This window comes from Danio rerio, chromosome 7 (assembly GCF_049306965.1).
Source record: "Danio rerio strain Tuebingen ecotype United States chromosome 7, GRCz12tu, whole genome shotgun sequence".
In the NCBI taxonomy this organism is placed as follows: domain Eukaryota; kingdom Metazoa; phylum Chordata; class Actinopteri; order Cypriniformes; family Danionidae; genus Danio; species Danio rerio.
Genome location: NC_133182.1, coordinates 24,660,074 through 24,687,509, shown reverse-complemented (window position 1 = coordinate 24,687,509; position 27,436 = coordinate 24,660,074). Strand labels below are relative to the sequence as shown.

The following is a 27,436-nucleotide window of genomic DNA, read 5'->3' as shown; positions in this document are numbered from 1 at the left end:
TGTTTCCAGTGCTCCCCAAACTAATTCAGTTTCTGTCTTATTTTCTATAAATAGACTGATGTGTTCATTGGTTAAAATGTTGAAAAGGGGGGATGGGGGACAGAGAATGAAAATCCCACACTCCCTATAGATCCACAAACAACACAACATCAGTGCAATGCTCTCTATCTATCTATCTATCTATCTATCTATCTATCTATCCATCCATCCATCCATCCATCCATCCATCCATCCATCCATCCATCCATCCACCCACCCACCCACCCACCCACCCATCCATCCATCCATCCATCCATTCACCTAAAGTTCTGCAAATTAAGCCCATATATTCATCCATCCATCCACCCGCCTATCTGTCTGTCTATTAATCTTTCAAGTTCTGCAAATGAAGCTTATCCATCCATTCCATCCATCCATCCATCCATCCACCTAAAGTTCTGCAAATGAAGCCCATCCATTCATCTATCTGATCCATCCATCCATCCTACTATCTATGTAGTTCTGCAAATGAAGCTTATCCATCCATACATCCATCCCTTTTATCTACAGCAAATTAAGCCCATATATTCATCCATCCACCTCTCTGTCTATCTATCTTTCAAGTTCTGCAAATGAAGCTTATCCATCCATCCATCATCCACCTAAAGTTCTGCAAATGAAGCCCATCCATTCATCCATCTGATCCATCCATCCATTCTTCTATCTATCTATGTAGTTCTGCAAATGAAGCTTATCCATCCATCCTTTCATCTAAAGCTCTGCAACTTAAGCCCATATGTTCATCCATCCATCCATCCATCCATCCATCCATCCATCCATCCATCCATCTACCTCTGTCTGTCTATCTAACTTTCAAGTTCTGCAAATGAAGCTTATCCATCCATCCATCCATCCATCCATCCATCCATCCATCCATCCATCTATCTATCTATCTATCTATCTATCTATCTATCTATCTATCTATCTATCTATCTATCTATCTATCTATCTATCTATCTATCTATCTATCTATCTATCTATCTATCTATCTAGTTCTCATCCATACATCCATCCTTAAATCTTATAATTTGGAAAAACAAACAAATGAACGATTTATTTTGTATTTGTTAGAACACCTTTTACATGAACTAACTGTAAATTTGATAAACAGAGCCTTACATATATATTTTTCTCTTAAGACATTCTTCGTATTGGTCACCGTCAGTGTGCTTTAGGAAAGTTTGATGCTATTTTCTGCTCGTGAAGGCGCATACAGTCGGCGAAGGATTTGCGAACATTTGAATTAATTTCCATAATCCTGCTGCGCTGCTCCTAGAGTGCAGATCTGAATGAGCTCGACTGCTGAAGCGGCTTTTATGATCGCTGTCTGTTGCCGCCTATTGGTGAGTGTCTGTGAACTGCAGGCTTCAGCAGTTGCGGTGGGGGTTAAAAACTGCTGTTCTGTCGGGCTATTACCAGAGACCTTCCAGAGAGGAGTGCTTTAAAGACGGGACATTTCTTTCTTTGAGGAACAAAATCACAGAAGGCTGAGGAAACACCATAGGTATGGCGAATAAAGCACCAGAGCCCATTTCTCTGCATTTGGCGGAACTCACTGCCTCTCAGTTTCTGGACATCTGGAATAAATTTGATGCTGACGGTGAGTTGAAACGTCCCGGGACGAAAAGCGCTCTTAGTTTATTTCTACATCGGAGGCTGTTAGCTTTGTGTAGTGCATTTCATGTCAGCCTGCAGGTAATTAAACTAGAAACAATTGACTAATTGACTAGAAACATATTGTGTTCAATGGTGGTTCATTCCGCTGTGGCAACCCCTGATTAATAAAAGGACTACGCTGAAAAGAAATTGAATATTGTGTTCCTTTTAAGATTAAATACAATACAAAATAATTATAACAAACAACTAATAATGTAGTGATAATCAAACAAAAAGTCAACGATGGAGAAATATGATACTACATCAGGTTATATCGTCTTTAATATGCCTAATTATTATTATTTTTTTTACTTTAGTTAATTTTTTTCAAGTTTGTTTGAGAGATAAACTGCTGGTATGTGAAATTGTATGTTTTTTTCTGTCACATTTGCATGACTTTATGTATTAATGTTTTTTTTCCAACGGCGAGTTGCGCGTTTATAAAAGAAAAAAGTTGTAAATGCAAGTGCGCATCTAAAGGAATGTTGCCACATCCGCGTATTATAAGCTGCTTTTCCATAATAAATATACTGAGAATATTTCATTGTCTTTTGGGGGAGGTGAGGGATTATTTGTCCATTAAAACAATTTCATATTTTGTTTTCCCAACATGACACATTACAGTAACGCGTTTAGAATAATTGGCTCAGAACCGATGTCTTGTTTTGCGAGATCTGGCAACACTGATCCAGCGCGACGCTAACTCAAGCGGACTCCTCATGCAATGTGCAGTGCAGTTTTTCGCACAAGCATATTTTTAAATAATTCAGGAAAATTGAAAAAGCGCCAATGGGATGATTGCCTGCTATCGCCCTGTTAACTTCTCTCAGATAGCCACGCATTTTCGCAGCTCAGTAAATTACGCCCCACAGGCATTGTTGGCGTTATTGATTTCACTCTGGAATTGAATCTTTCCTTCAAATTGATTTGTGTGTCAGCATTTGAGAGACTATGAAGATGAAAAGCGATAGGCGGGGCTAAAAGAGAGAGAGGCTGTCTTGCCGGGGGAGAAAAAAAAACATGTTGACTTAAACCAGCCCAGGATGTTTAGCTGTTTTTAGCTTAAGCTGGCCTCCCAGTCTGGTCTTCATCTGGTCATTCTGGTCTCTCAAGCTGGCACTCAGCTGGATTAGATGTTCAGCCAGCTGGTGAGGGTCTTCTGCTGAAAAAAGTGTCCAGGATCAAGCAGAGTCAAACCATCTTAGGCTGGTTTAGACATGAGGAATGCCATTCGCACAAAATGTTATAGGCTTCAGTAATCAATTAAGATACTTTACGTTTAATATTTTTTTTGTTAAAAAAGAACAGCTTAACCAATCAAAGCAAATTTTCTGGTTTTATGCTAATTATGTCCAGAAACCAGCAAAATGGTCAATTTAGGATTGGAGATCAGGGATAAGCAAACCATTTAGGCTCAGATCAAAATGGCAAATTGGAAATATATAGCCATCCATTTTGGTTTTCATACAAGTTAAACTATTTACATTAAACATTAACTAGATTAAGAAAGATAATGTTAGTTAAAGTCAGAATTAGCTCCTCTTTAAAAAAAAGTTTATATTTCCCAAATGATGTTTAACAGAGCAAGGAAATTTTCACAGTATGTCTGATAATATTTTTTCTTCTAGAGAAAGTCTTATTTGTTTTATTTCGGCTAGAATAAAAGCAGTTATAAATTTTTTAAAAACCATTTTAAGGTCAAAATTACTAGCCCCTTTATGCTATATATTTTTTTCGGTAGTCTACAGAACAAAATATTGCAATAAAATAACTTCCCTAATTACCCTAACCTGCCCAATTAACCTAGTTAAGCCTTCAAATGTCAAAGGAAGTGTCTTGTAAAAATATCTAGTCAAATATTATGTACTGTCATCATGGCAAAGATAAAACAAATCAGTTATTAGAAATGAGTTATTAAAACTATTAATGTTTAGAAATGTGTAGAAAAAAATCTTCTCTCCATTAAACAGAAAACAGGGGGGCTAATAATTCAGTAGGTTTAGTAATTCTGACTCCAACTGTATAATAAGAACTTTCCTACACATAGCAGGCATTGTCTCCAAAGAAAATGCCTCTTTTTATCTGATTGAATTAATCTATAATTTGCAATTTGTCCGTCAGCAGTTTGAATCAACAAGATGAAGTGATGATTAGAGCCTTAATTAATTCATAAAGAGATGCTGATTGTCAAGTTACATCAGATAACATGAGCTGAATCACATGTGCGTGTCTTGGATGTTTAGTTTGAATACATAATCAAATAAATGAACTTCAGTGAATTTCATCCTAGGCAATGGCTGCATTGAAGGGAAGGAACTGGAAAATTTCATCCGTGAGCTGGAGATTGCACGGAAAACTGCGGTGAGTCATGAATTTTGTGCGTCGATTAATTATGCGCAAAACCTCAGATGCGGTTGTACTCGATAAGTGATGATCTGAATGTCACAACCAGTTATTAAGCCACGCAGAACGAGATGCTTAGTTTAATCTAGCCTAATGCACAGGCATGCCATCTAAGCAGATACCATCTGGCTGATGTTTTCTAATGGCAATCCAATTTCTTGTTATTTTTTATTCAGCGACTGTTTTCTTAAAGAAAATTCAGTTCAATCTCAATCGAGCTGCTGTTTACATGTCAGACATGTTTGGTTTTGCTTTTCAGGATCCTTCAAATGCTTCATTTAAAGACAGGATGAAAGAGTTTATGCAGAAATTCGATGAGAACGGTGATGGGAAGATCGAGATGTCAGAGGTAAATATACACTTTTTATTTGCCTATCAAAGTGAAGAAATAGCAACGGTTTGATAGTTCTGCAAAACCACCCATCGAGATTAACGCAACACCAGGAATCAATATAAAGAGGACAATGAGGCCAGATTAGGGGCTTGAAGGAGAGGGCAGAAGGTGGCATTGAGAAGGGGATGATGGAGTGATGAAGGGAGGGGTGGAGGGAGAGATGGATGAGGGGGAGGGAGAGAACGGTGGGTGACATCCATCATGGTGATGGCATGAGCGAATGGATAAAATGTGTTATGCTGGAAGCATATGAGCTGCTTCCTTCCAATTAATGTCAACCTGATCTAGTTATGAAGCTGGGATAGTTTACCAAACACTGAAAATTCTGTCATTATTTACTCATTTTCACTTTTTTATAAGGAATTAAGGATGTGTTAATAAAAATGTGTCCCTCCAAGTAAAGTCAAGCCATAATTATACATTAACAGCTCATGGGTTCATGTTGGTTACATTAAGCTTAAACTTTAATGTTAATTAATACATTAATTAACAATATTTACTAATGAGTAATTAAGGTAGCCATTATTTACTCTTTTGACTCATGTTGTAGTTAAACTTAGTTCGTGATTAACGCATGCCTTAACATTAAGTCATAATAATGTTTAGTTTACATATTAATACATCATTATTAATACATCTTGTTTACTGTAAAGTAAAACCGTTTTTCCTGCTATAGAAGTCAATAGCTATAAGTACACAACATTCTTCAAAATATCTCTTTTTGCACTGAGCAGAATAAATGAACTCAGGGTAAATTTGGAGGAAATTGGCATTTTTTGGTGAACTACCCCTTTAAGTTGCTGTCTTTCAGTTGTATTTTCCTGTTTGGTACTCCTGTATAGATTAGTGATGGTAAAATGGTTTTGAAAGGATGAGAAGAGCATCTCCGTCTATCAGATTAAAGCTTAGTTGAGGGAATATGCATTTAATGCAGAAGGGAATTGGTTACAAATGATCAGCATCTTTCAAATCTAGCAGTATTAGATATTTTCAACGACTTATGAACAAAATCCTAGTTGTTATTACATGATATGATCATTCAGAAGAGTTTTTATATCCACTGTTTTTTAACCTGGTACCAAACCTTCAACATGTCACTTTATTTAGAAAACTGGCACGATTTCAGCAGCTCATTCAGAGCCTTATTCAAAGCCTGTGCAAGTCAGTGATCTGTTCTTCTGTGTGCGGTATGTGAATCTAAGCTTAAGCCTCAGATTAGTTATGTTGAGATCATTGTATCTGTCATCTTCTGATTTGCTGCTTTTTGGGGGTTTCTGCTCAACGTTGTCTAAAAGATACCAGTATTATGACGTTCTATCATTCAGAGTAGGTTTTTTGTGTTTACTAGAATGAGTGATGATCATTTGATTTTACTATCTTTTAGCAGAGGAGCAGAAGCAAAAAGAGAGGTGACTGGACTTACTTTTCCAGGAAACACATTTATTATATTGTGCAAACAAATGAAAACAAACTAAATCCAATACAGAAAAGGAGGAGATACATTCAGATAAATAAACGCTGTTGTCACTTAAATGCTGTCCTTTTAAACTTGTCATCTTAAAAAAAAAAAAATCACAATTTCCACAGAAATATTAAGCAGCGCAGCTGTTTTCGATATTCATAATAAGAAAGCCAAATTATCATATCAAATTAATGATGTAACTCTGAATATTGGAGTGATGCCCCAGTCACAATAGAGTTTGTGTGTGCGAAATCCTGTTGTATGGCAATGCGAAAAAGGGCAGGATTAAACAAGATGATTAGACATTTAAAAAGCGAATGATTGGTCTATGCTTTAAATTTCTGTCCAGAGAGGTCATGTTTACAAATTTAAAATAAGGACCAATCACTCACTTTTTAAAATGTCTAATCATCTTGTTTAATCCTGCCCCTTTTCGTACCATTGAATGACTCAAACTATAGTGTGACTGCTGTAAACGTAAAATTTCTGTCCAGAGAGGTCATGTTTTGATCTTCGATTGATCTCACGCAGTCACGTGATGCCATTTTGCATGTCTGAGTTCACCAAGCTTGAACTTTGCAACCCTGCAAAACGGTAAAGTCTAGATCGAACATGTGGCCGGCCGAAAGTGCGATAGGCACATCAATTTACATCAATATTTTTTTATGACACTGTATAACAGTAATTAATATTTTTACAGTACTGTGACGGTTGGGTTAAGGTTTGGGGTAGACATTAATAAAATACAATAAATGGGAAATTTAAAAAGTTATATAAATAATTCTCATTAACTTCCTGTTGCAACTGTATCTGATCTAGCAACAACCCTGCGAAATTTGTCACACGAGCTTGCGTTTCCGGTCTGACGCATTCGCTTGCATATGAATGAAAGTCTATAGACCTTTTTGAGGAATGTAAACAATAACAATGGTCCTAATGTATTTGTAATGTTTTACATTTTATTTTTTAAACTTCTGAGAATCCAAAAAGGTACACATATTGCTAAATAATGTTATGACAGCTGTTTTAATGTGAAGATATGATTGAATTCTCTTTTTACAATAATGAAATAGCATGATAACAAGCAAAAAATGTTCAAGGGCCATTGACATTAGCACATTGAAATGGTCTATAGGGAGAAAAGTCCAGTGTAACTGCAGCTTGATGGGGCTGAAAATGTTACCTTGCCATTAAAGAGATCCAATATTTAATAGCTGCTACCAGTAATCAAGAATCCAATCACAATATGAGTAACTGAAGACTTTTGTAATTGAAGTTAAAATGGCTGATCAATAATGAGTGTGATCGCTAATAGCATGAATTGTTAGTTTGTAGATTTGTAACCAATTAGTGGCCATGTCACCAAACTGATGTGCTGTGGTCAGTGTGAGGTCACACTGATATCAGCGGTAAAAGAGGAGCTTTAAAAATAAAAAAATAATAAATAAATAAAAATAGCAGAGAGGCAAATTGTGGCTAATTGGCATAGATATTCTCTTCATGATCTATTAGGACTAGTTGTTATAACTATGGGCAAAACTGATCAAAAAAGAATTATTATGACGTCTGCAAATTTCATTTTAACTTTTGGCCACCAGATAGCGCCACCTAGCATCTTTAGATCAGTGTTTCTCAACCATGTTCCTGAAGGACCACCAGCACTGCATGTTTTGGATGTCTCCTTTGTCACACCCATTACAGGTCTTTCAGTCTCTGCCAATGAGCTGATGCTCTGAATCAGGCGTGTTTGGTTAAGGAGACATGAAAAATGTGCAGAGCTGTTGGTCCTTCAAGAACATGGTTGAGAAACACTGCTATAAATGCAAACCCCGTTTCAAATAGCTACGTTCCAAATGGCACACTTTGCACTTACACACTCAACAGCATAGTACATGAATGTAGTGTCATCCCAAATGGAACACTAACAGTTTACTAGCGAACATTCAAATCATTTTCCAGATGACGTTTGGCGGTTGCCAAATTAGTGAATTAAATGACCAAAGAACCAAATAAAATCTGCCATGAGTAACTGCATTCACCATCAGGAGGAGCTATAATCACTCTCATAGGAGAATTTAGCTTTCACAATCCAAAATAAATAAAGTAATCCAACATCAGTGCTGAAAGCTCCGCCCTTTCTGCTATGTGTGCAAAGCTGCGGTCGTTGCGTGCGTGAAGTGTCCAACATTCCACACTTCATATTACCGGTTGAATAAGTGCATCATCATTTAAAGTGTACTCATTCTTTACAGAGTTTTCAGATGCACTACTTACACTATTTATACTACGAAAGGGTGTAGAAAAATGCACAAGTATGCGATTTGTGATGCACCTCTCAATACACAAATTCATTCATAAAATATAACACAATTAAAAACGGCTGACATGGAAAACTTTCAATAAAAATGTGACTGTATACTGCTCTAATGCAAAGATGATCATTTGTGATTTTGGTTCAGAAATAAGGCAAATACAGCCATTGTATTTTATATCCCCTGACCACTTGGTGGGGCTGTGCAGGTAACGTTTTTCAGAATTAAGCATATGATGGAAAAAGGGGTTGCCACAAATATTGTTTAAAAGGGGTGTGTGTGTGTGGGGTGGGGGGCGGGGGGTGTCATTAGAAAGGATGCCTATGCATTTTTGGTGGTTAGCCCATAATTACATAACATGTGCAGTGATGTGTCAGTCTCAGCGACAGCCTTGAATGCAGTAAATTTAACTTTACTGTCTGTCTTTATAATCTATATGTTTTTCAGATTTAAATAAGCTCCATGATCATGAAAGTATATTTTCCCTATATGTAAGAATACTTTACACATCCTCAGATGATCGAACGAAAGATCAGATGGATTAAAGTGTTTTTCTCCACATAGACGAAGGGTGATCCTCCAGTCCCAGTGCATTCAGAGGTGGAACTCGTCATAGAGCGATGGTTTTAGAGCTTTGCTTACTTTTGGGTTTGGTATGGTTTAGTGTCCCCTCAGTAGTTCAGCAATGACAAACTCCTCTGTTGAGGCGGAAAAAGATAACCAAGAGCATGAAATGGTCTCTCATCTCTGTCCAGCTCTCGCGGGCTCTCTCTTCTTAAGCCAGAGAGAGAGGCTTTACACACACACACACACACACACACACACACACACACACACACACACACACACACACACACACACACCAAAAACTCAAACAGAAGCTCTTGGTTGATGGTGTAGTAAAAGGGCTGCTTTGGATAAGAGCTTTGTGCTCCTCTGAGCGGCTGTCCATGGTGCTGAAATCCTGTTCAATGGAATTATCTTCTGGGGTCTAAACCTATAGTGGATGAGGAATAAAGAAAATCATCTTCATTACATTTAATGTATTTAATTACTAGTGTGATTTATTTACTATACAGTTTATTTACATAATTCCGTCCGTCCGTCTATTGTTCTATGCATCTATCCATCCATCCGTCCGTCCACCTGTGTCTGTGTCTGTCTGTCTATCTGTCTGTCTGTCTGTCTATCTATCTATTATGTGTCCATCTGTTTATCTGTCTTTCTGTGAAAAATATATTCAGCAAATAAATATTACATGAATTGAAAATTGCATGTAATCAAGATACTGTTTAATGTTATACCTTGATGTAATGCAGCAAGAGCTATTCCGATATACACAAAAACATATAGTAAATAAAAACATTAACTATGCTGAAAATAAAATCAAATGTATGTAATGTCTTGCAATGCATGCAAATATGTATTTTATTTTTATATTGAATGTTTTGAATATAACCATTTCAGTATACTTTGTTCAGTATTAGTTTTAAATATTTTAAAGAAAGTATTCAAAAAGGAAACAAAACAAAAACAAAAAAAAGAAATTAAATAAAATACACAAATAATCCAATAAAGATAATATGATTATTCAATGATAACGAGAATACTCTTTGTTTTTGTAGCTGGCCCAGATCCTGCCGACAGAGGAGAATTTTCTATTGTGCTTCAGACAGTTTGTGGGATCCAGTGCAGAGTTTATGACGGTATGTTACACATGGAAACAATGTTTCGCTGTCTACTGTCTGTCTCTTACTGATGCGATTATCAACCACCACATTCATTCAGTGTAGTCACATTCAATGTACCGATTTATCGCACAACACATGGACTCGACCTTGATGCAATATATATATATATTTGTATAACAGATCTGTCTGGTTCTTGAATTTGATCTGTTAATAGCCGTGCGATATTCTGCCAGTAACAGCATTCGTCACCCTTGTGTATTACTCCACCCACATACAGCAACAAGCACAGGACACTCGACAGTTTGACAAATATTGCAGCTTTTGCGCAACATAAGAGAGTGTAGTTGTTTAGAATGAGAGAATGTAGTTGTTTAGATTGCAACTACTCAGTTTATTTATTAGGATTGTGCCTATTTCAAAATATTTATAATTTCTGCGAAACGGTGTTATTAGCCTGTCATTGCAACACAATCTGACGGCAATTCGTAACTTTTTCATTTAGTGGCTAATTCGTATGAATTCGTACGATTTAATTCGTACAATTTAGTACGATTTGCTTATCCCCAATGACGGTTGGGGTTAGGGCTGGGGTCAGGTGCCACGCCTCCTTTTTAAAATCGTACCATTTCGTACGACTGAACTCGTACAAATTCGTACGAATTAGCCACTAAACTGGCAAAACGTAAAATACTTACGTTTTCTCGTGAGATCAGGCTGGTCATTGAGCAGAGCAAAGACGGTTGATGTTGTCCATCCACAAGATGGCGACAGAGATCGCATATTAGGCCCTTAGAAGAGAAAGCAGCATAATTTCTAACTACAACTGATCAAATGATTATTAAACAAGTAAGTGACCTTTAAAGTCTCTCTCTCTCTCTTGTACGTTGTAGTGCTGTAATTGAAACATATAATTGTAGTGTACTGAGTGTGGAACTTGCATATCTGGAATATGTGGTGTGTTGGTTACACTGTAGACTGTAATAGACTGTAATACTATAGGGAGAAATCTCTGTAGACTGATGGCATATCAGCCTTATAATCTTAAAATGCGAGCAAAATCACCTGTTTTGTCAAATTAGTAACGGATTCTGCTGTTCTGACGTCTGCAGCTGCAGATGTGAATGAATGGTGGAAGAAAGTAGTTCCTCTTACAAAAGGGTTTTTAGACTCTCCGTGTTTGATTTTCTTTTTTATATACACTACTATGCCGTCGAACTCTTGTATAAATGCACACTGGGAGGTGTGCCTTGGCGCGTTTGCCTTAGTGCCCAACCAGTGCCGATATACAGTCACATTGCACTGCTACTAGTGTGATATTGCTCATATATATCACACCTACATATAAACCAATATTAGCTTTATCTATTAGTTTTATCTGATTGTGCAGCGTCTGTCAGTGTCAGTATGGTAAAAAACAAACTTGCACTTTTTTGTTAACATTTCCTTAGGATATATGTTTTTACATTCTGATTCCAGTGCCTAATAATTAAATAGATAAATAATACAATTTGATTAAATATTCTTAAAAGTATTATGTGTTCTTTGAAAGAGTGTACTTGCCTTATGATGCTAATATATTGTCATTTTCGAGTGCCATAGAAGGGTCTTAAAATGAAAGTAATATTTTTAATATTAATAATCTTTTGGTGCAACATATCGCACAGCAAAAATTAGATATTTTGACTGGCCTATTTTTGTTGTATGATATATTGCACCAAAAGTTATTGTACTTATGTGTTTTATGTGTACTTGCAACATATTACTCTTTACAGATAAATGTCTTGCTGTAAACATGAAATATTCTTCAATGACTGCGCTGCTTTGTGTGCATCTGAGTGAAAGAAAGTCTAAGAGAGCTAGAAAATTCAGTTTGCTGTGAGTTATCCATTATGAATGTCTTGCATTGCATAAAAGAACTCGGTGTGTGTGTGTGTGTGTGTGTGTGTGTGTGTGTGTGTGTGTAACTGGGTTAATGGAGATTCATTTGTACAACAAGGTAATTTTGTAAATAATAAAAAACATTTTCGTTCTGTTGAACATCTGAGAGAAATGATATATTTCGAAAAAAATGACGAGAAATGACGAAAGCGTTTGCCGTCCATTAAAGAGCAATATACACATATACTGCAGTAACACACACTGTGGTAAATGAGGGCAGGTGGGATTTCCTTCACATCAGATCAGCTCGCCAGTAATCCCAGTGTAATACCGAATTCACCAGTTTAATCAGAATAGCAGCTATGTAATCACGTACAAGTATGAATATTTTTTATTTATCTGTTTAATGGAAATCTTGTACGTTTCACCTTTGCCTGTCAAAAACAAAATCTATACATGCATGCAGGAAGTATAGATGTGTCTGTTTTAATGACTGCGTTTCATTTTTCCAGGCATGGAGAAAATATGATACCGATCGCAGCGGATACATTGAATCCAATGAACTGAAGGTATAACTCAATAGGTCACACAGCTTCCTACACTGTAGCTATTATAGATCCATGGCTAAATAAAATCATTTCTTCTCCCTAGGGCTTCCTGTCAGATCTGCTGAAGAAAGCCAACAGACATTATGATGACAAGAAACTGAATGAGTATACGCAGACCATAGTGAGTAAACAATTGCACATACAGCTCACACGCATTCACAACCGCTTGCTCATTTGTGCCTCTTTTCTGCAGCTTAAAATGTTCGACCTGAATGGCGACGGGAAACTGGGACTGTCTGAGATGGCCAGGTGAGAATCCCTTCGAGTGAGCTGAAGTCAGATTGTATTAATGCAGTATCGTTTTACATGTGAAACTTGTGTCTTTTAGACTGCTTCCTGTGGAAGAGAATTTTCTGCTCAAGTTTCAGGTAAGATCAGACTTCACAACGTTACATAAGTCGACAATAATGTACTTAAACATGAACAAAAATACTAAAATCATGGGTTTGATTTCCAGGGCATGTATAGTGTGAACTATAATCCTTTTAAACAAAAACCACATGAATGTCACATGAGCTAAACATGTTTAAGTGGCATTTAAAGGGCACCTATGATGAAATTCATCTTTTGAGAGCTGTTTGGACAGAACTGTGAGTAGGCATAGTGTGTCTACAGTCATACTGGAGTGATTTAAAGATAATAAGTCTCTTTTTCTTAATTTCCTGACGTTAAAGTAGGATCAAAATCCCTCCCATTTTGAGGCCCACCGCAATGTGACGTAGGAGTGCAGGTTCCCTGCCCACCGAATTGATTGACAGCTGCGTATTAACATGTCTTTGTAGTAACGCGTACACTGAAAAACCCTAGTGAGTTGACTGAACAAAATTAATTGAGTAAACTTGTTGCCTCAATTTAATTGAGTAATGGAGTCTCCCAAAACTTGCATATTTAAGTTTATTTAACTTGCCGGTTTGGTAGATTATACTTAAATTGTTCAGTTCATTGTGTGTGTCTGTGTGTGTAATTATATACTATGAAAAAATTGTTTACAAAAAAAATAAGTAGCCATTTATTCCCATTATGGTGAATAATTATACATAAAGCCTTGTTTTCTGCTTTAAAACCTTTAAGACCTTGCAATAAAAGGTTGCACATATTAAAATTTAACAGTCAAGACTACATTAAAAACAACCTTTTTTTTTTTCAAATGATTGTGATTTTTAGCTTACTATACTTGTAATCTAAAGTTATGCATTTTCATTGTATATAAGTTAAATTAACTTAAGTTAATTAAAATTATAAGTAATGTTCAGTCAACTTCCCTTAATTGTTTAAGTAAAGACAACATTAGGATTTACAGTGTATAATCATATCAACAAACCAGGACTTGTGCAAAGTAACCTTGATTAAAAGATCAGTTGAGCTCGCTGGGATCATCAATCATCATTAAATGTGATTAGAAATCAGTTTTACAAGTTCAAAATGTTTTTAAAACACTGCATGTTTGTAGTGAATTACAGCGATTTTACCATCTTTTTCACCACAGCAGTGTGTCAGTACAATTATAAAAGAAGACGCTTCAATCCCGGTTTGTGGACATTAAATCGGGTAAATTTTGTACGTTAACATAACGGATATCCATACAGCAGTGGATATTAACGTGTATTCTGTCACATTTGCCAAAACAAAGTTAAACGCGCAAAGTTGCAAAAGTTAAACGCTTAGCTGTGTGTGTATATCTGTTTTCCGGAACTTTGTAACAACATTGTGTGTGACTCATCGTAGCAGAAAGGCTTGAATTAACTCCACAACTAATAATTATTGGTAAAGTTCTTACAGTAGTATTTCTCACAAAAGCTACGCGAGATCTGCATCCTTCATGTCTGTCACTGTGCTGTTTATCTCATGCAGCCAGAGATTGAGGCACATTGTTTTTTTTTTCTTCTGACAGGCACGTGGGAAAGGTAGGTGGGGAGAACTAGCATTAAAGGCACAGGCGACATAAACAGCTATATTGTGGTCAGAGCTAAAAATTCTAACATTGTAAAAAGTATGATAAATAATCTGATGGGTGTTCGAGCTGAAGCTTTACAGACACATTCTGAAGACACAAAAGTCTTATCTTAAATCTTGAAAAAGGGGGAAATAGGTGCCCTTTAAAACACATATGGAACATGTGAAAGGCTGATTGAAACAGAAGGTTTCTGAATATTTTAATTTGGAAAAATGATGCGTTTCATATGTGTGTTTCAAAAGTGACTATATAGTATAGATGATGTGACATTTTTGCGTAAGGACACAATGATCACATTAATGCAACACAAACATTAGATGTTAAAGTAGCACTTGAAACAAGGGAACATCTGGGGATATTTTCATATGTAAAAAGGTGAGCATGTTATGTTTTACACATGAAAATATGACAAAATTACTCATTTCACATGCCTTGCTCTCACGAGTTTTTACTTCAAGGGTTATTATTGCAAAAAAGGGTACTTCAAGAGTTCACACTTAGCTGATGATTGATTCTAAAGCTTGTTTGGCATGCTGTCCCGGGAGAGAGCCCTGAGCTCATAAGACCCTCATTTGCAAGGCGAGAGGGGAGTTTGATGATTCATTTGTTCTCTCAGAAACTGACCACAGTTTTACTAAACATAACATGGTATTTTAACTATGGTTAGTGTTGCAAAACTATGTTTGATTTAGCTATAATAACTATTTTTGTTTGGTATTATTTCAAATAAAACCAGGTTTCAATTTTGAAAGCAATTTTTTTTGTAAGTCCCAACAAAAGAGGTTTTGAATCTGGCCCAAGGTGTTTAGGGACAGAATTGGCACAATAAATGTGATGCACTGGAAGCAAAATGAATAAGCTGGCAGTGTTTGCACTTACAGTAGAATCCCAGTACAGTCTGAGCTAAAGAGAAACAGCTAAGATATGCAATATGGCTTTTTTAAAATCTCCATTAAAAGATGCATGTTTTCTGCTGAAATCGTATAGAAACACACATGACTGCAGGCGAATGTGTGTCTGCTCATTAGGCATGTGTGTTTATAGGTCTGGTCTGTGTCTCAGAGTGAACCTGATGGCAGATTGGTGGCTGCTTTCTGTCACAGAGAACATGGGTCGATAGGGATTACTTCAATCCTACTGTAGTTACGATAATCTCCATAGATTATTTTTGAACCCGGAGACATATTCATCTGACCCAGTCTCCCCACATTCACTGGATGCTCACTCTCTCTTTCTCTGTTTTTTCCTCAACAACACCACTGAAAATATCAACAACAAATTCAGCTTCAAAGCATTATGGCGATCAAAGAAATGAGACAAGTTTGAAATATTCATGAAAGAGTAGCCATATACAGACATTTAATGAATTTTTAATTGTTTAGATTGTTTTTTATGTGATTTCCCTTCACTTTAAATACATTTTAAATTCATCATTTTCATAGGTCATTAGGATATGATTAGTATAAATGTACAGTATATTTAGGGGAAAACTATATACAGGAAGAATTTGGCCTATTCTTTGAGGAAATCCGAAGGCATTTTAATATACACAAGCTGTACAGCAGCATAAAATAATGACTGTAAATATAATTAATAAAATACATAGAGCGATGCAATTTATATATTAACCGAATATTATTATCATTAGTGGAATACTAATGAGATGAATCAAGATGAATAATCTCTGTGTATTACACAAAGCCATTTCTAAATGACTTTTATGTGGCATTTCTGGCATGACCGCATTGCGTTGTTTATTATATATTACATTGGCATGTTTATGAATGGTGTGCATTCTCTTTCTGGGGGAGGGGAATGATGCTACAGTAAGTGTCGCTGCATTATTCTGTTGTAATCCAAAGGATTAGGAGGATTATCCTCTAGTTATGAAAATCAAATCTAAAGATAAGTTGATTAATACAATAAATCACATACAGTACACCAAGAATAAACAACTCTCTTTTTTTCTCTTTTTTCTTCATCACTAGAACTTCAAACTGTCTGCTGAAGAATTTGAAGCAATCTTCAACTATTACGACAAGGTCAGATAATGAGTATTTTCCAAGTTTGTGTACTTGTTAATTTTGTCTTTTATTGTGAGTTTAAATGAACCGCCAATTACTCTGGCATTTGTTTTATAACAACCCAGTACTGAGAGTACATTAAACTCATGAATCCTCGGTGCTGGGAAACACTCATACACTCTTTTTTTATTCACACACACACTCATACCCTACAGTCAATTTTATTTTATCCAATTCAGCTATACCGCATGTCTTTGGAAATTGGAAACACACATGAACGCATAAAAAACAAACACACTATTTTAAAAGTTTCTCATATCCCCCAACAGCAAACATACATAACTTAGATTGGTCTATTGGATGTCCGTGATTTTTGTCTGGAATTTTGAAAATAAAAATCTCTTCTAAAATTATTATTATTATTATTATTATTATATTAATTTTATTCTCTAAATCTGCTTTTGTTTTTCCCTCAACAGGATGGCAATGGTTATATTGATGAACATGAACTGGATGCCCTGCTGAGAGACCTCTACCATAAACATAAAATGGTAACTTGGAGATGAATTTCGTGCTGTATTACAGCTTTAAAATATGTAGCAAAAAAAGCTGCATCTGAAGCAACACAGTAACAAAATACACAGCTATTTAACAGTTTCCCTTAATTAATGTGTTGCTATTTTTTTTACAGTTTTGATTTGCATCTATGATGGAACAACTTTTGATGTTGAAAAGTTAAACAAAGTAGGGATGCACCGATATGGATTTTTTGGCCGATACCGATAACCGATAATTCTTCAGACTTGGAGGCCGATAGCCGATATATATAGGCCGATAATTATAAATATTTCAAAATGTTATATTTTTATACAGCAAAGTTCATAAAAGCTGAAACTCAGCTATTCCCCTGAATAGTCTATACTCAAAGCAAAAAAGCTATGCTTTCAAAACGGCAAGGTGATTATATAGACCTAGATTCACGATTTCACATAAATCAGCATGTAAAAAATACATTATTTCATTTTCTTCATAGCAACTGAACATACAACTTGACTGTTGCATAAAATTAAAAAGGTTAAATAACAAAATGGGATTTAATCAACAAGCAAGTTAAATATATTTTAAACAAAATAAAAATGAAAGAGCTAAGGACTAAAACCAGCTCATATGTTCTTAAATAAAGCGTGTTACAGTAATGTAACTTACGTGTACAAATATGTCATGTCCGTAAAAAGCCTTTTTTTTAGTGGTGTTTTGACAGTTCAGAGCCACCGTACAAGGGAAAAGCTAGATACAGAATGTATTACATTTACATTTACATTTAGCAGACGCTTTTATCCAAAGCGACTTACAAATGAGGACAAGGAAGCAATTTACACAACCAAGAGCAACAATGAATAAGTGCTATAAGCAAGTTTCAGGTCTGTAAAGTCTAAGAAGGGAAGTATTAGTAGTATTAGTATTTTTTTTTGTTGTATTTTTAGAAAATGTGGCATAAAGTTATCCTTTTTGGTGTTTTAGATTATTTTGAACACATGTAGCATCAACGCTTCTGTTTTCGTGCTTGCTGTCAATCGCAGGAAAATAACCGATGAAAAGTTTATGATAAACAGCTATGAGGGCGCAGATTTGCCCTTGGAGTCAGATTTTGATACAAACCTGATCAGGTTATATTTACATTAATTGACGTATAGGCATACTGTTCAGATTATTGGGGGTATGAAGATTGTTTTTGCTTTGATAGCTTTATACAATAAAGATAGGCTACACTACATCAAAACTGACAGCTTTTTAAATAATATTTCACAATATTGAACTTTTTACTGCATTTTTTCCATTTCAGCTTTGGTAAATTTAAAGAGCCCCTATCATACGTTAAAAAAGGTAGACAACAGGCTGATATGCATGCAAGGTCAAAAAACACTTTTATTGTCTTATATTATGCATTTATTTTGACCTAATTATCCCAACGACTCCCATATGACCCGTTCAGCGATTAATTGTTCCCAAACCATTCCTTAGTGCGATGCTAATCTGTGCTGATTGATCCAATGACCCAGTCTGTTGTGATTGGTCGACTGCATTCAGCGCAAGAAAAAGGCCCACCACGGCTAATCAATATTGAAGTAGTCATAGTGCAAAGTGTATGTGTGGGCCCAATGCAGGAGTGCATTAAAGCAATGTAGTTTAACACCAGCATATTGCTGTATTCTTAACCATAGGTAAAACAGTGACATACATTCAGTATTAATCCACACCGTGGCAAAAGCTAAACTATTCTCATACTTGACTACCGCATGCATGTAGGAACAGCTGACTGTGGCCAGAGCAACAACAACTAGCAGAAGATTGCAAGCTCACAAACGTATTTAAATCCATAAACAAAGCAGCACGCTTTCAACGTGGTTTTAGACGTGATTTGTGAAAATAAAGTTAACTAGATACAGTACAAGCCGTGTGGAACGATTGCAAGTAATAAAACACAATAAAATAATTAATTTGCAAGCTAGAGAAAACAAGGAGGCAACCATTTTACTTGCACTTACTTAGACTTGTGAACTGGAGGAAGAAACTGATCCATGAACTGTACTGTAAAGTTTCTGTCAAGCTCTGACAAAGTCCCATACAACAATAGTCTTTTCTGATCCTTCTTTTAACAATTGGCCGACAAATCTCCCATTGTAAGCATTTAGATTGCTGAAGCACTCGTCAGAAAAATTATGGGAACAGCACACAAGGCTGGGGCTATAATAATAAGGTATTTTTGCAAAAATAAACTTCAATCACTGACTCTGAATGTGCAAGAAATGGGCGGAGCTTGAGTTCTGTATCAATGTCACGGCTAAAGACTCGTTACCGCCCACAAATCATTTGAACCACTCTGGGTCGACTCTTTTATAGATAAATCAATAGTTTTAAACACGGTTAACTTTTAGATTTAAGCCTTAGCTGGTTATTTCACTTCACTTAGAGCTGTGTTACACAGTAAATGGAATGTAATTTTCAAAAACCCAAAATAGGAGTTCTATAAGAAACTTCTTTTAAAATCTGAAAAAAATATGACCACTCTCAATCTTTGGAGAAGTGGTGTAAAAATCTAAATAAGGATGCACCGATGCTGCATTTCAGCAATAAATCTGACTAATCTGCATACTAACAGACATTTCTGTGTGTCCTCCTTCAGGCCGTTGACCCTCACAGCCTGTCCAGCTCAAAGAAGAGCATCATGGCGCTGTCTGATGGAGGAAAGCTGTTCCGCACAGAACTGGAGATTGTGCTATGCAAAGATCCATCAGTGTGAAGCTCTGAACTCTCACTCCTCTGCCTCCTCCTCCTCCATACCTTCACCCACCCCAATCTAGCCAAAGCAGGTGCATGTGGTGGCTCTGCTCCACCTCTATCCTGTCTGAGTTAGTCAGCGTCCACAACCTACCCTCTCTCCGTGGCATGCCTTTCCCAAAGATATGGATTCTCGATGTGTGCATCTCTCTTTTTATGTCAAAATGACATTGTGGTATTATAATGGCTATATGGTCTCTCTCTCCTGCTCGTATCAAATCTTTCATTAAGTTTGTTATTTTATGTACAGCGTGCAGTCTCTGCTCTCTCTCCTTTTCTCTCTCCCATTCCTCCTTTTTTTGTTCCTAGCAAGACTGTAGACTGTTCTGATTTGCCAACACTGATAAAAGAATGACTCAAATAAAGATCAGAAAAGACATTTTACCTTCTAAATCGTCCCTCTTCCTCTGCTTTGAAGCATGTAGAACAGTTTCCATATTTTTTTAGTCAAACAGAGCAAAATTGTCACTTCCTGAATAACTGGCGCCAAATATCAACAAAATTTAAAATGGAATTTGCTGCGATAAGAGAAGCTGAGTGAATCTTTTCTTTATTTAATAAATGACTGGCAATCCTGACACGCAGTGAACACGCGGTGGTGTTTGAAGGCTTAAGACGCAGGACCCAGCCGCTCTTGATTCTGGAGGTCATTAATAATATAATAACACTAATACTAAAAGGGTTAAGGCGTTTTAGAATGACCTAAACAGCATTTCAGATGGTTTACAATATACTCAGCCTGCTGGTTTATCCATTCACACACATTTTTATCATCACAGAATTTTAATGCGCATACTGGAATTTGTTTAGTAAACGTGTTTCCATCGAAGTTTAAGCTTATCTTTTCTTATCGAATAAAAAGTTTATCCTACTCATTTTTTTTATCCTCAACATTTTCAAAATGTATGTACATCATGGCATTTCCATCAACTGTTTTATTATGCGCATATCGAAAATGCACATAAAAATAGGTGGATGGAAACATAGCTAGTCTCATCATCTGCTTCTACTTTGCTACTCTGATGATGTAAGTTTGACTGCTTCAGCCATAAAAATCTTAACTATGCCTCTCTTAATCCCCGGACAGATCCCACGAGTTTGTCTTGTTTTCGGCACGATTTCCTTGACGTAGGGTATTGTGGGGATTCGTAAATGACAAATGGGTGTCGTGACACAAGATTCTATTGTTTCTTCTCGTGTAATGTAGCATAGTTCACGACAACTTCTCGGTGAACTTCTCTTCAACTAATTTCACAGTTATATCAGAGGGTGCTGTCGCTAATGCACCAGTCATGTAATCAAAAAATAGGCTGTATAATATTTACTAATGGGTGGGCCACAGGTGTTCAATGCTGCGAATACATTGTAAAAGCATTTCCTGCTTTTTCAAATTTGTCATAAATTGTGTAAAACTGAATATTTCACTTTAATTTTATATAGGCTAGATTATTTAATTAACAAACCAACACAATCTCACAGCAATTTGTGTTTTGGCGCATATAGCGGACTTGTTTTGAAGTGCTTTACCTCAAATGTTATTTGTTTTTCTTGTTTATACATAACTGACCAACAAAAGATACATAAAAATTAAGATAAAAATAACAGAAACAAAATTTGTTTTTAAAAATATTTTTTTTCCAATAAAAATTAATTATATTTTTGTTTGTGTCCCTCCCCTACTGAACTATACAGGTGGAAAATAAAAATTTAATAAATGATTAAAATTGTGATTGTACCCCAATTTCACAGATCTCAGTTATATATTTGCTCATCTATATATTTAAATATGTAATTATTTTAAAGATTATGTCTTAAGCATCTGATTTTTCCTTGGTGCTGATGTGCTTTCATTTTCTCCGTCTTACTTGTGGCAAGTTCAGGCAAAGGGATTGTTTAATAAGAAACCTATGGCAGGAAAATACACGTTTAGATTTTAAAGAAAATAAGGGAGTTGAGGGATTGGTTAATAAGAAACCCATGGCAGGAAACTATACATTTAGATAAAAAAAAATATCTTAATATTAAAAAAGTATCATAAGTTTGATCCTATCCATGTCGTAATGAATGCCTTTACATAATGTAAATATTAGTTGTCAGTAAGCATCAGTGTTTATAAAGGTTGAAATAAAAAAACTGAAATTAAGATATGAAATATTGTTATAGCAACACTTGTGACTGCTTTGGGAAATAATACTCGTCGTAGACTTCACAAAATGACTGATCGTGAGGGAACATGTAGTTTGGCACATTTGTTACACACGCCCAGTCAAGATTTTATTAAGAAAGAAAAAATGGAAAAAAATTTAATAAAATAATCGCATAATCTGACATAGTTACTTTCGTAACCGACAATAAAAACCATGTGATCTGACTGGGGTTTTACCATTAGTTTGCTTTGAGGAAATGATCTGCAACAATAAAGCCCCGCCCCCAACTCAATATTCAGTTTCAGTTGGAAGTACATTAACATACTGAAATAAAAGTCTCAGCAACTTCCGCTTCACACAGGCATTAAATATTAGAGTTGAATTAAATTAAGCTCATAACAAGTCAATATAAGTCATATTTAATGTAATAAAATGATGTTTCAACATCATTTTTTGAGTCAGTTTAATGCAGTGTTTTCCAACCCTGTTCCTGAAGGCACACCAACACATTTTCAACCTCTTCCTAATCAAACACATCTGAAGCATCAACTCAGCAGAACATCAGAAGAGACTCCAAAACCTGAAGTTATTAGGTCAGATTAGAAGACATCCAAAATATGTACTGTTGGTGTGCCTCCAGGAACTGAGTTGGGAAACACTGGCGTAATGTAAAGTAACAAACCAAGTTGAAACCTGTTTAACTCAATTTATCAAGTGAAATTAACATACAAAATGTTCAGTCATAATGACCTTCTGATCATATCTTATTTTACAGTATACGTATATTTTTTGCAGCGTCCTGAATTCAATTATGGCTACAACTCAAGTTTCTGTTTTGGAAGCAGAAAATGTTAATAATGGGCACTTACTGTACGCCGGCTTTTCATCCACACTGCTCTCGCTTTCCATTTAGATAAATCCAGACGTGGCCAACTTATCTCTGCAGGGCCCGGAAGTGAAGGCACGCGTCTTCAAGCCAAAGCGAGCGCAGCAGCACAATGAAGTGTTTAGAGCTTATCTTTTTCATTTTCATGCTACCCGAATGTTCTTTGTGCTTCATTAATCTCTGATGCAGGATAGAACAGGAGAAGGATTGGGTTGAAGCTGAGGTTCAGTCTCATCCTGAATATGTTTCACAAAATCCTAAAGGTGTCTTTTTTATGCTTATAACATTCATTTTATTAAGGAATGTTTTTATGTTATAGACCATTTCAATATGGTGAGGCCATTGGAACTATTTCATAACAGTAACAAGAGGCAGTTCAATCATAACTTAATGTTAAACAGCTATCATGACAATATTCATCAATATGTGGCTTTTGTTGGATTCTCGAAAGCTATAGAGAATAAAAATGTAAAACAGGAAATATGTTGGAACTAGAGGTGTGAACCTACACTGGTCTCACGGTTCGGTTACGAATATCATGCCATCGATTCGGTTTAATTTGATATCTCGGTGCATCACGGTGCATTGACAATGCTTTCCATATACAGTTTTATATTTTACTTCACAGCACAAGAAAAATGTATAAATATATTTAGATTTATCTATTATTTGGAATACAATTTTGTCCTTTAATACAAGCGGTCGGATGTATGAACTCCAAAACTCCAAAACTCCAAAACTCAAGTACAGGCAAAAAAACATTTTGAAGGATGTAAACAAAAACAATCGTCCCGAGTAGTGAGTATTATGCTTGAAAAAACTGATACATTTACATCTAATTTGTGGATGCATGTGAACATAACATTCTGTAGTGCATCTAGTTTTTGCCCAGCAGACACACAACATCATAAGATGTTAATATTAGGTTAGATTTAGGTTGTGATGTCAGGTGACCAATGTTTAGCCAGTGTCAAAGGACAACAATATTTTGATGTCCAATAACGACGTCAAATGAAATTGATATTTGGTTGATTTTAGGTTATAAATAGACCAAAATCCAACTTCATATTGATGTCAAAAACTGACATTTATTTATCAGGTATGGCAACCAAAATCCAACATCTGATAGACATCATAGTGGTAACGTTCACATAACGTCAAGCTGTAAAATCATTAGACCTTGATACTTGGTTGATTTTAGGTTGGACTTTAGACATTGACGTTGGCCTGGCGTTGAGTTCTGATGTCAACCCGATTTTTTTTTTTCCAAACAAACTGCAACACCCCATGAGATTAGGGTACAATGTCAATCTGGCGTCATGTTGACGTCTTGTGCCTGCTGGGTATTTAAGGCCATTTCAATCATCATACAGTAAACACCTGTCATCTTCTGATCAGTGACATGCATCTAAACAGTCAATGCGTGTAAAGATTTTGAACATCTTTTTGGACAATTTTAATGCTACTAAACATTTTGCTGCAATTATAAATCCCACGTCTTGAGGTAGTTCTTTATGATGCAATTTACCTTCTCTGTGCGATCTGATTGGACAGGAATCACAGAACTGATGTTTCTAATCCCCATAGAAAAGAAAAAATAAAGTAGTGACTGCAGGTTAAAGGAAAGTGGTGGAGTAAAAGTACCGATACTGCACTAAAAATGTACTCAAGAGAAAGTAAAAGTACACATTTTTAAAACTACTTGGTAAATTTCAATTCCTGAGAAAAACTACTCAATTACAGTAATTTGAGTATTTGTAATTTGTTACCTTACACCACTGCAGATGGACCATTATTTTAAAGTGTTAACACTTTCAAAATGTTAGCACAAAAACATTGTGTTCTAAAATATCTTAGCTGGATGTTCATCTATTTTATTTTTGAAACGTTGCTGCTTGAGCAGCTAAAGATATTTCAAATGTAACATTATCTGTTTTCAAAAATATAAATCGGAATGTTGCATAATCGGGGTGGCGCAGTGGGTAGCACTGTTGCCTCACAGCAAGAGGGTCGCTGGTTCAAGCCGCGGCTGGGTCAGTTAGCATTTCTGTGTGGAGTTTGCATATTCTCCCCGTGTTGGTGTGTGTTTCCTCCGGGTTCTTCGGTTTCCCACACAAGTCCAAAGACATGTGCTATAGTTGAATTGGGTAAGCTAAATTGTCCGGAGTGTTAGGGTGTTTCCCAGTGATGGGTTGCAGCTGGACTGCGTAAAGAATATGCTGGATAAGTTGGCGGTTCATTCCGCTGTAGCAACCCCTAATGAATAAAGGGACTAAGCCGAAAAGAAAATGAATGAATAAATGTTGCATAATCAAAAGCCTGGCCATTTTCATCCTTCAGAGGACATTCATCAGTACTGTTGACATAATGACTTAATAGCATATTTTTATCAGCTGGGAATTCACCTACTAAATACTGTTTTTAGATGCTTAAAGATAGTTTTCATACTACTAATGTGATAGTATTATTTTTAGATTATATTATTTAGTGAACCCTCCCATACTTCATCAAAAGATTTATTTATTAGTAATTTGTGATTGAGTTCTTTTCTTTAAAAATGTTGGGCAAATTTGCATAACAGCGCTACACTGCAGAATGCAAAAGTATTCAGTTTTAATCATGTAAACATCCAAAGGCGGGCATTCACTCATCTAACATTACAGTGTTACAGAATATTTAGAGAAAATTCAAAATGAACATTCCCATTGGGGTATTTGCACACAGACTTTTAATTTCAGTCAGCCAGCACCAGGGCTTCTGATTAATTGTCATCCAATACAAAATTGCCACATCTAAGATCTGATTTCCTTAAAAAAGAAAAAAAAAAACAGCGATCTTCACTGCCTGGCTGAGATCCGATATGAAGTTAGTATCAGACCAAACAAGAGGCACTGCATTAAATTATAATTTTCTGTGCCATGTCTTTAAAATATGGAAATTAATTTTAGCCCAGTATTTTTAATGGAATTTCTGTGCTAACCTGCCGCTAATGACGTTTAAATGGACGTTCGTATCTTTTTACGCAACCAATGCTGAAGTCTATTTAACTGTTTATATTTACATTAAATATATATGCTGTAAAAGGAACCTTATAAAATTAAAAATAGTCATATAAAGCTCAAACCGGAAGTTCATCATTGACTAAAATGACATCTAGCTGTGCAAATAGCCCATTTGTTTGCAGAAGTTAAAAATGGAGAAAGGCCTTTTAACATTAAAAAATATAATTCCAATAGCATTATAGAATGTTTGTTTTAAAAGAGACAATTTCTAAAAGAGTTCAAAATTAGTTGACAATTAGATGTGTAAAGAATATTATTTACTCACTTCCAAGACATCCGATATGAATTTGTTCTTTCATTTAATCCAATCTGAGTTGATTTTTAAAAAATTTCTGGCTCTTTCAAACTCTATAATGTCATCGGCTGGTGTTTTTATTCAGTAGTCCAATAAAGCACATCCATCCATAATAAAAAGTGCCTCTGGGGTGAATAAAGGTCTCCTTTAGGGGATCAATGCAGTTTTGTAAGTAATGTATCCATATTTAAAATGTTAAAAAGTTGCCTCAGCTTCTCAATGGCACATACACTATGTGCAATATCTTGTGAAAAAGCATATTACAGTTAGTGAAAGTTACACAAAACTGTTTGGAAAGCTTTAAATATGAATATTTTTCTTGCAAAATAATATCAGTTTGTATCAAAATCATATCATATCAAAATCTTTATTTGGATAGGTTAATGAGCATTTTTTTATTTATTTATTTAAAAAGTTCAAATTTCAGAATTCAAAAGTAAGATTTATGTAGCTAATATTTGCAAAATTATAAAACTGAATGTTCTCTTCTTTTATTAAAATTTTAGATTAATATGAATTGAATTAACTAATTACATTAAAACCACAGTTTATTCATTATTTGCCACACTAATCAAATGGTAAACAAATGGTTGTATTTGTTAAACAAACGCTTATCAATTTGCCATTTATCAATTGAACGTTAAAGGGACAGTTCATCCAAAAGGAAAATTCCCTATTTACTCGCCCTTGAGTAACTTCTATCTATTATGAGTTTATTTATTTACTCAAAAGATGCTATTTTGAAGCTAAAAACTGGTAACTATTGACTTCCATAGTAGGGAAAACAAAAATTATGTACGGCAATGGTTACCGGTTTGCACAATGTTCCCAAAATATCTTTTTTTGTTTAACAGAAGACAGAAACACAAAGGTTTGGAACAAGTAAACGCTGAGAAAATTACAGAATTTTCAGTTTTGTGTTAGTTCTCAGTCACAACATTTTGCTACCAGGAAAGGACTTGATTAGGCGCAGATGCTAATATACGGCGTTAAATAATGCTAATATGACATTATAATGCCGTTTTATGACTTTTTAATCGTGTAAGTAGTGATACAGTAGTTCTTCCACTTTCTGACTAGTCGTGCTAGAGCAGGACTTACCTTGTGCAGTCTGTGCAGCCATCAATTAAATATCAGCACTCTCATATATTTTTAACAGGAGTGTTTAAAATAAACCCAAGCTCTGTACGGCCCGGCCCACAAAAAACACCGTGTGCACTTTAGCCGCTTCTCTCGCACTCCAGAGAGATGAAGCACTCAGACCTGAAGCAGAGTTACTGATCTAC

At 35.7% G+C, this 27,436-nt stretch overlaps 1 protein-coding gene and 1 long non-coding RNA gene across 2 annotated transcripts; one reads left to right on the top strand and one right to left on the bottom strand.

Moving 5' to 3' along the window:
- The first annotated feature begins 1,470 nt into the window (after positions 1-1,470).
- Positions 1,471-20,139, top strand: calb2b (calbindin 2b). The gene is given in 11 exon segments (NM_200711.1): positions 1,471-1,639; positions 3,986-4,056; positions 4,358-4,447; positions 9,892-9,972; positions 12,348-12,404; positions 12,487-12,564; positions 12,637-12,692; positions 12,772-12,811; positions 16,386-16,439; positions 16,901-16,972; positions 19,606-20,139. Coding segments are annotated over 11 exon segments (810 nt in total). The 5' UTR covers positions 1,471-1,545; the 3' UTR covers positions 19,723-20,139.
- On the bottom strand, positions 7,765-27,436 carry LOC141375362 (uncharacterized). The gene is made up of 3 exons (XR_012383288.1): positions 27,252-27,436; positions 10,653-10,745; positions 7,765-9,263 (listed from the first exon to the last, which is right to left on the bottom strand). It is a non-coding gene; the product is annotated as an uncharacterized lncRNA (long non-coding RNA).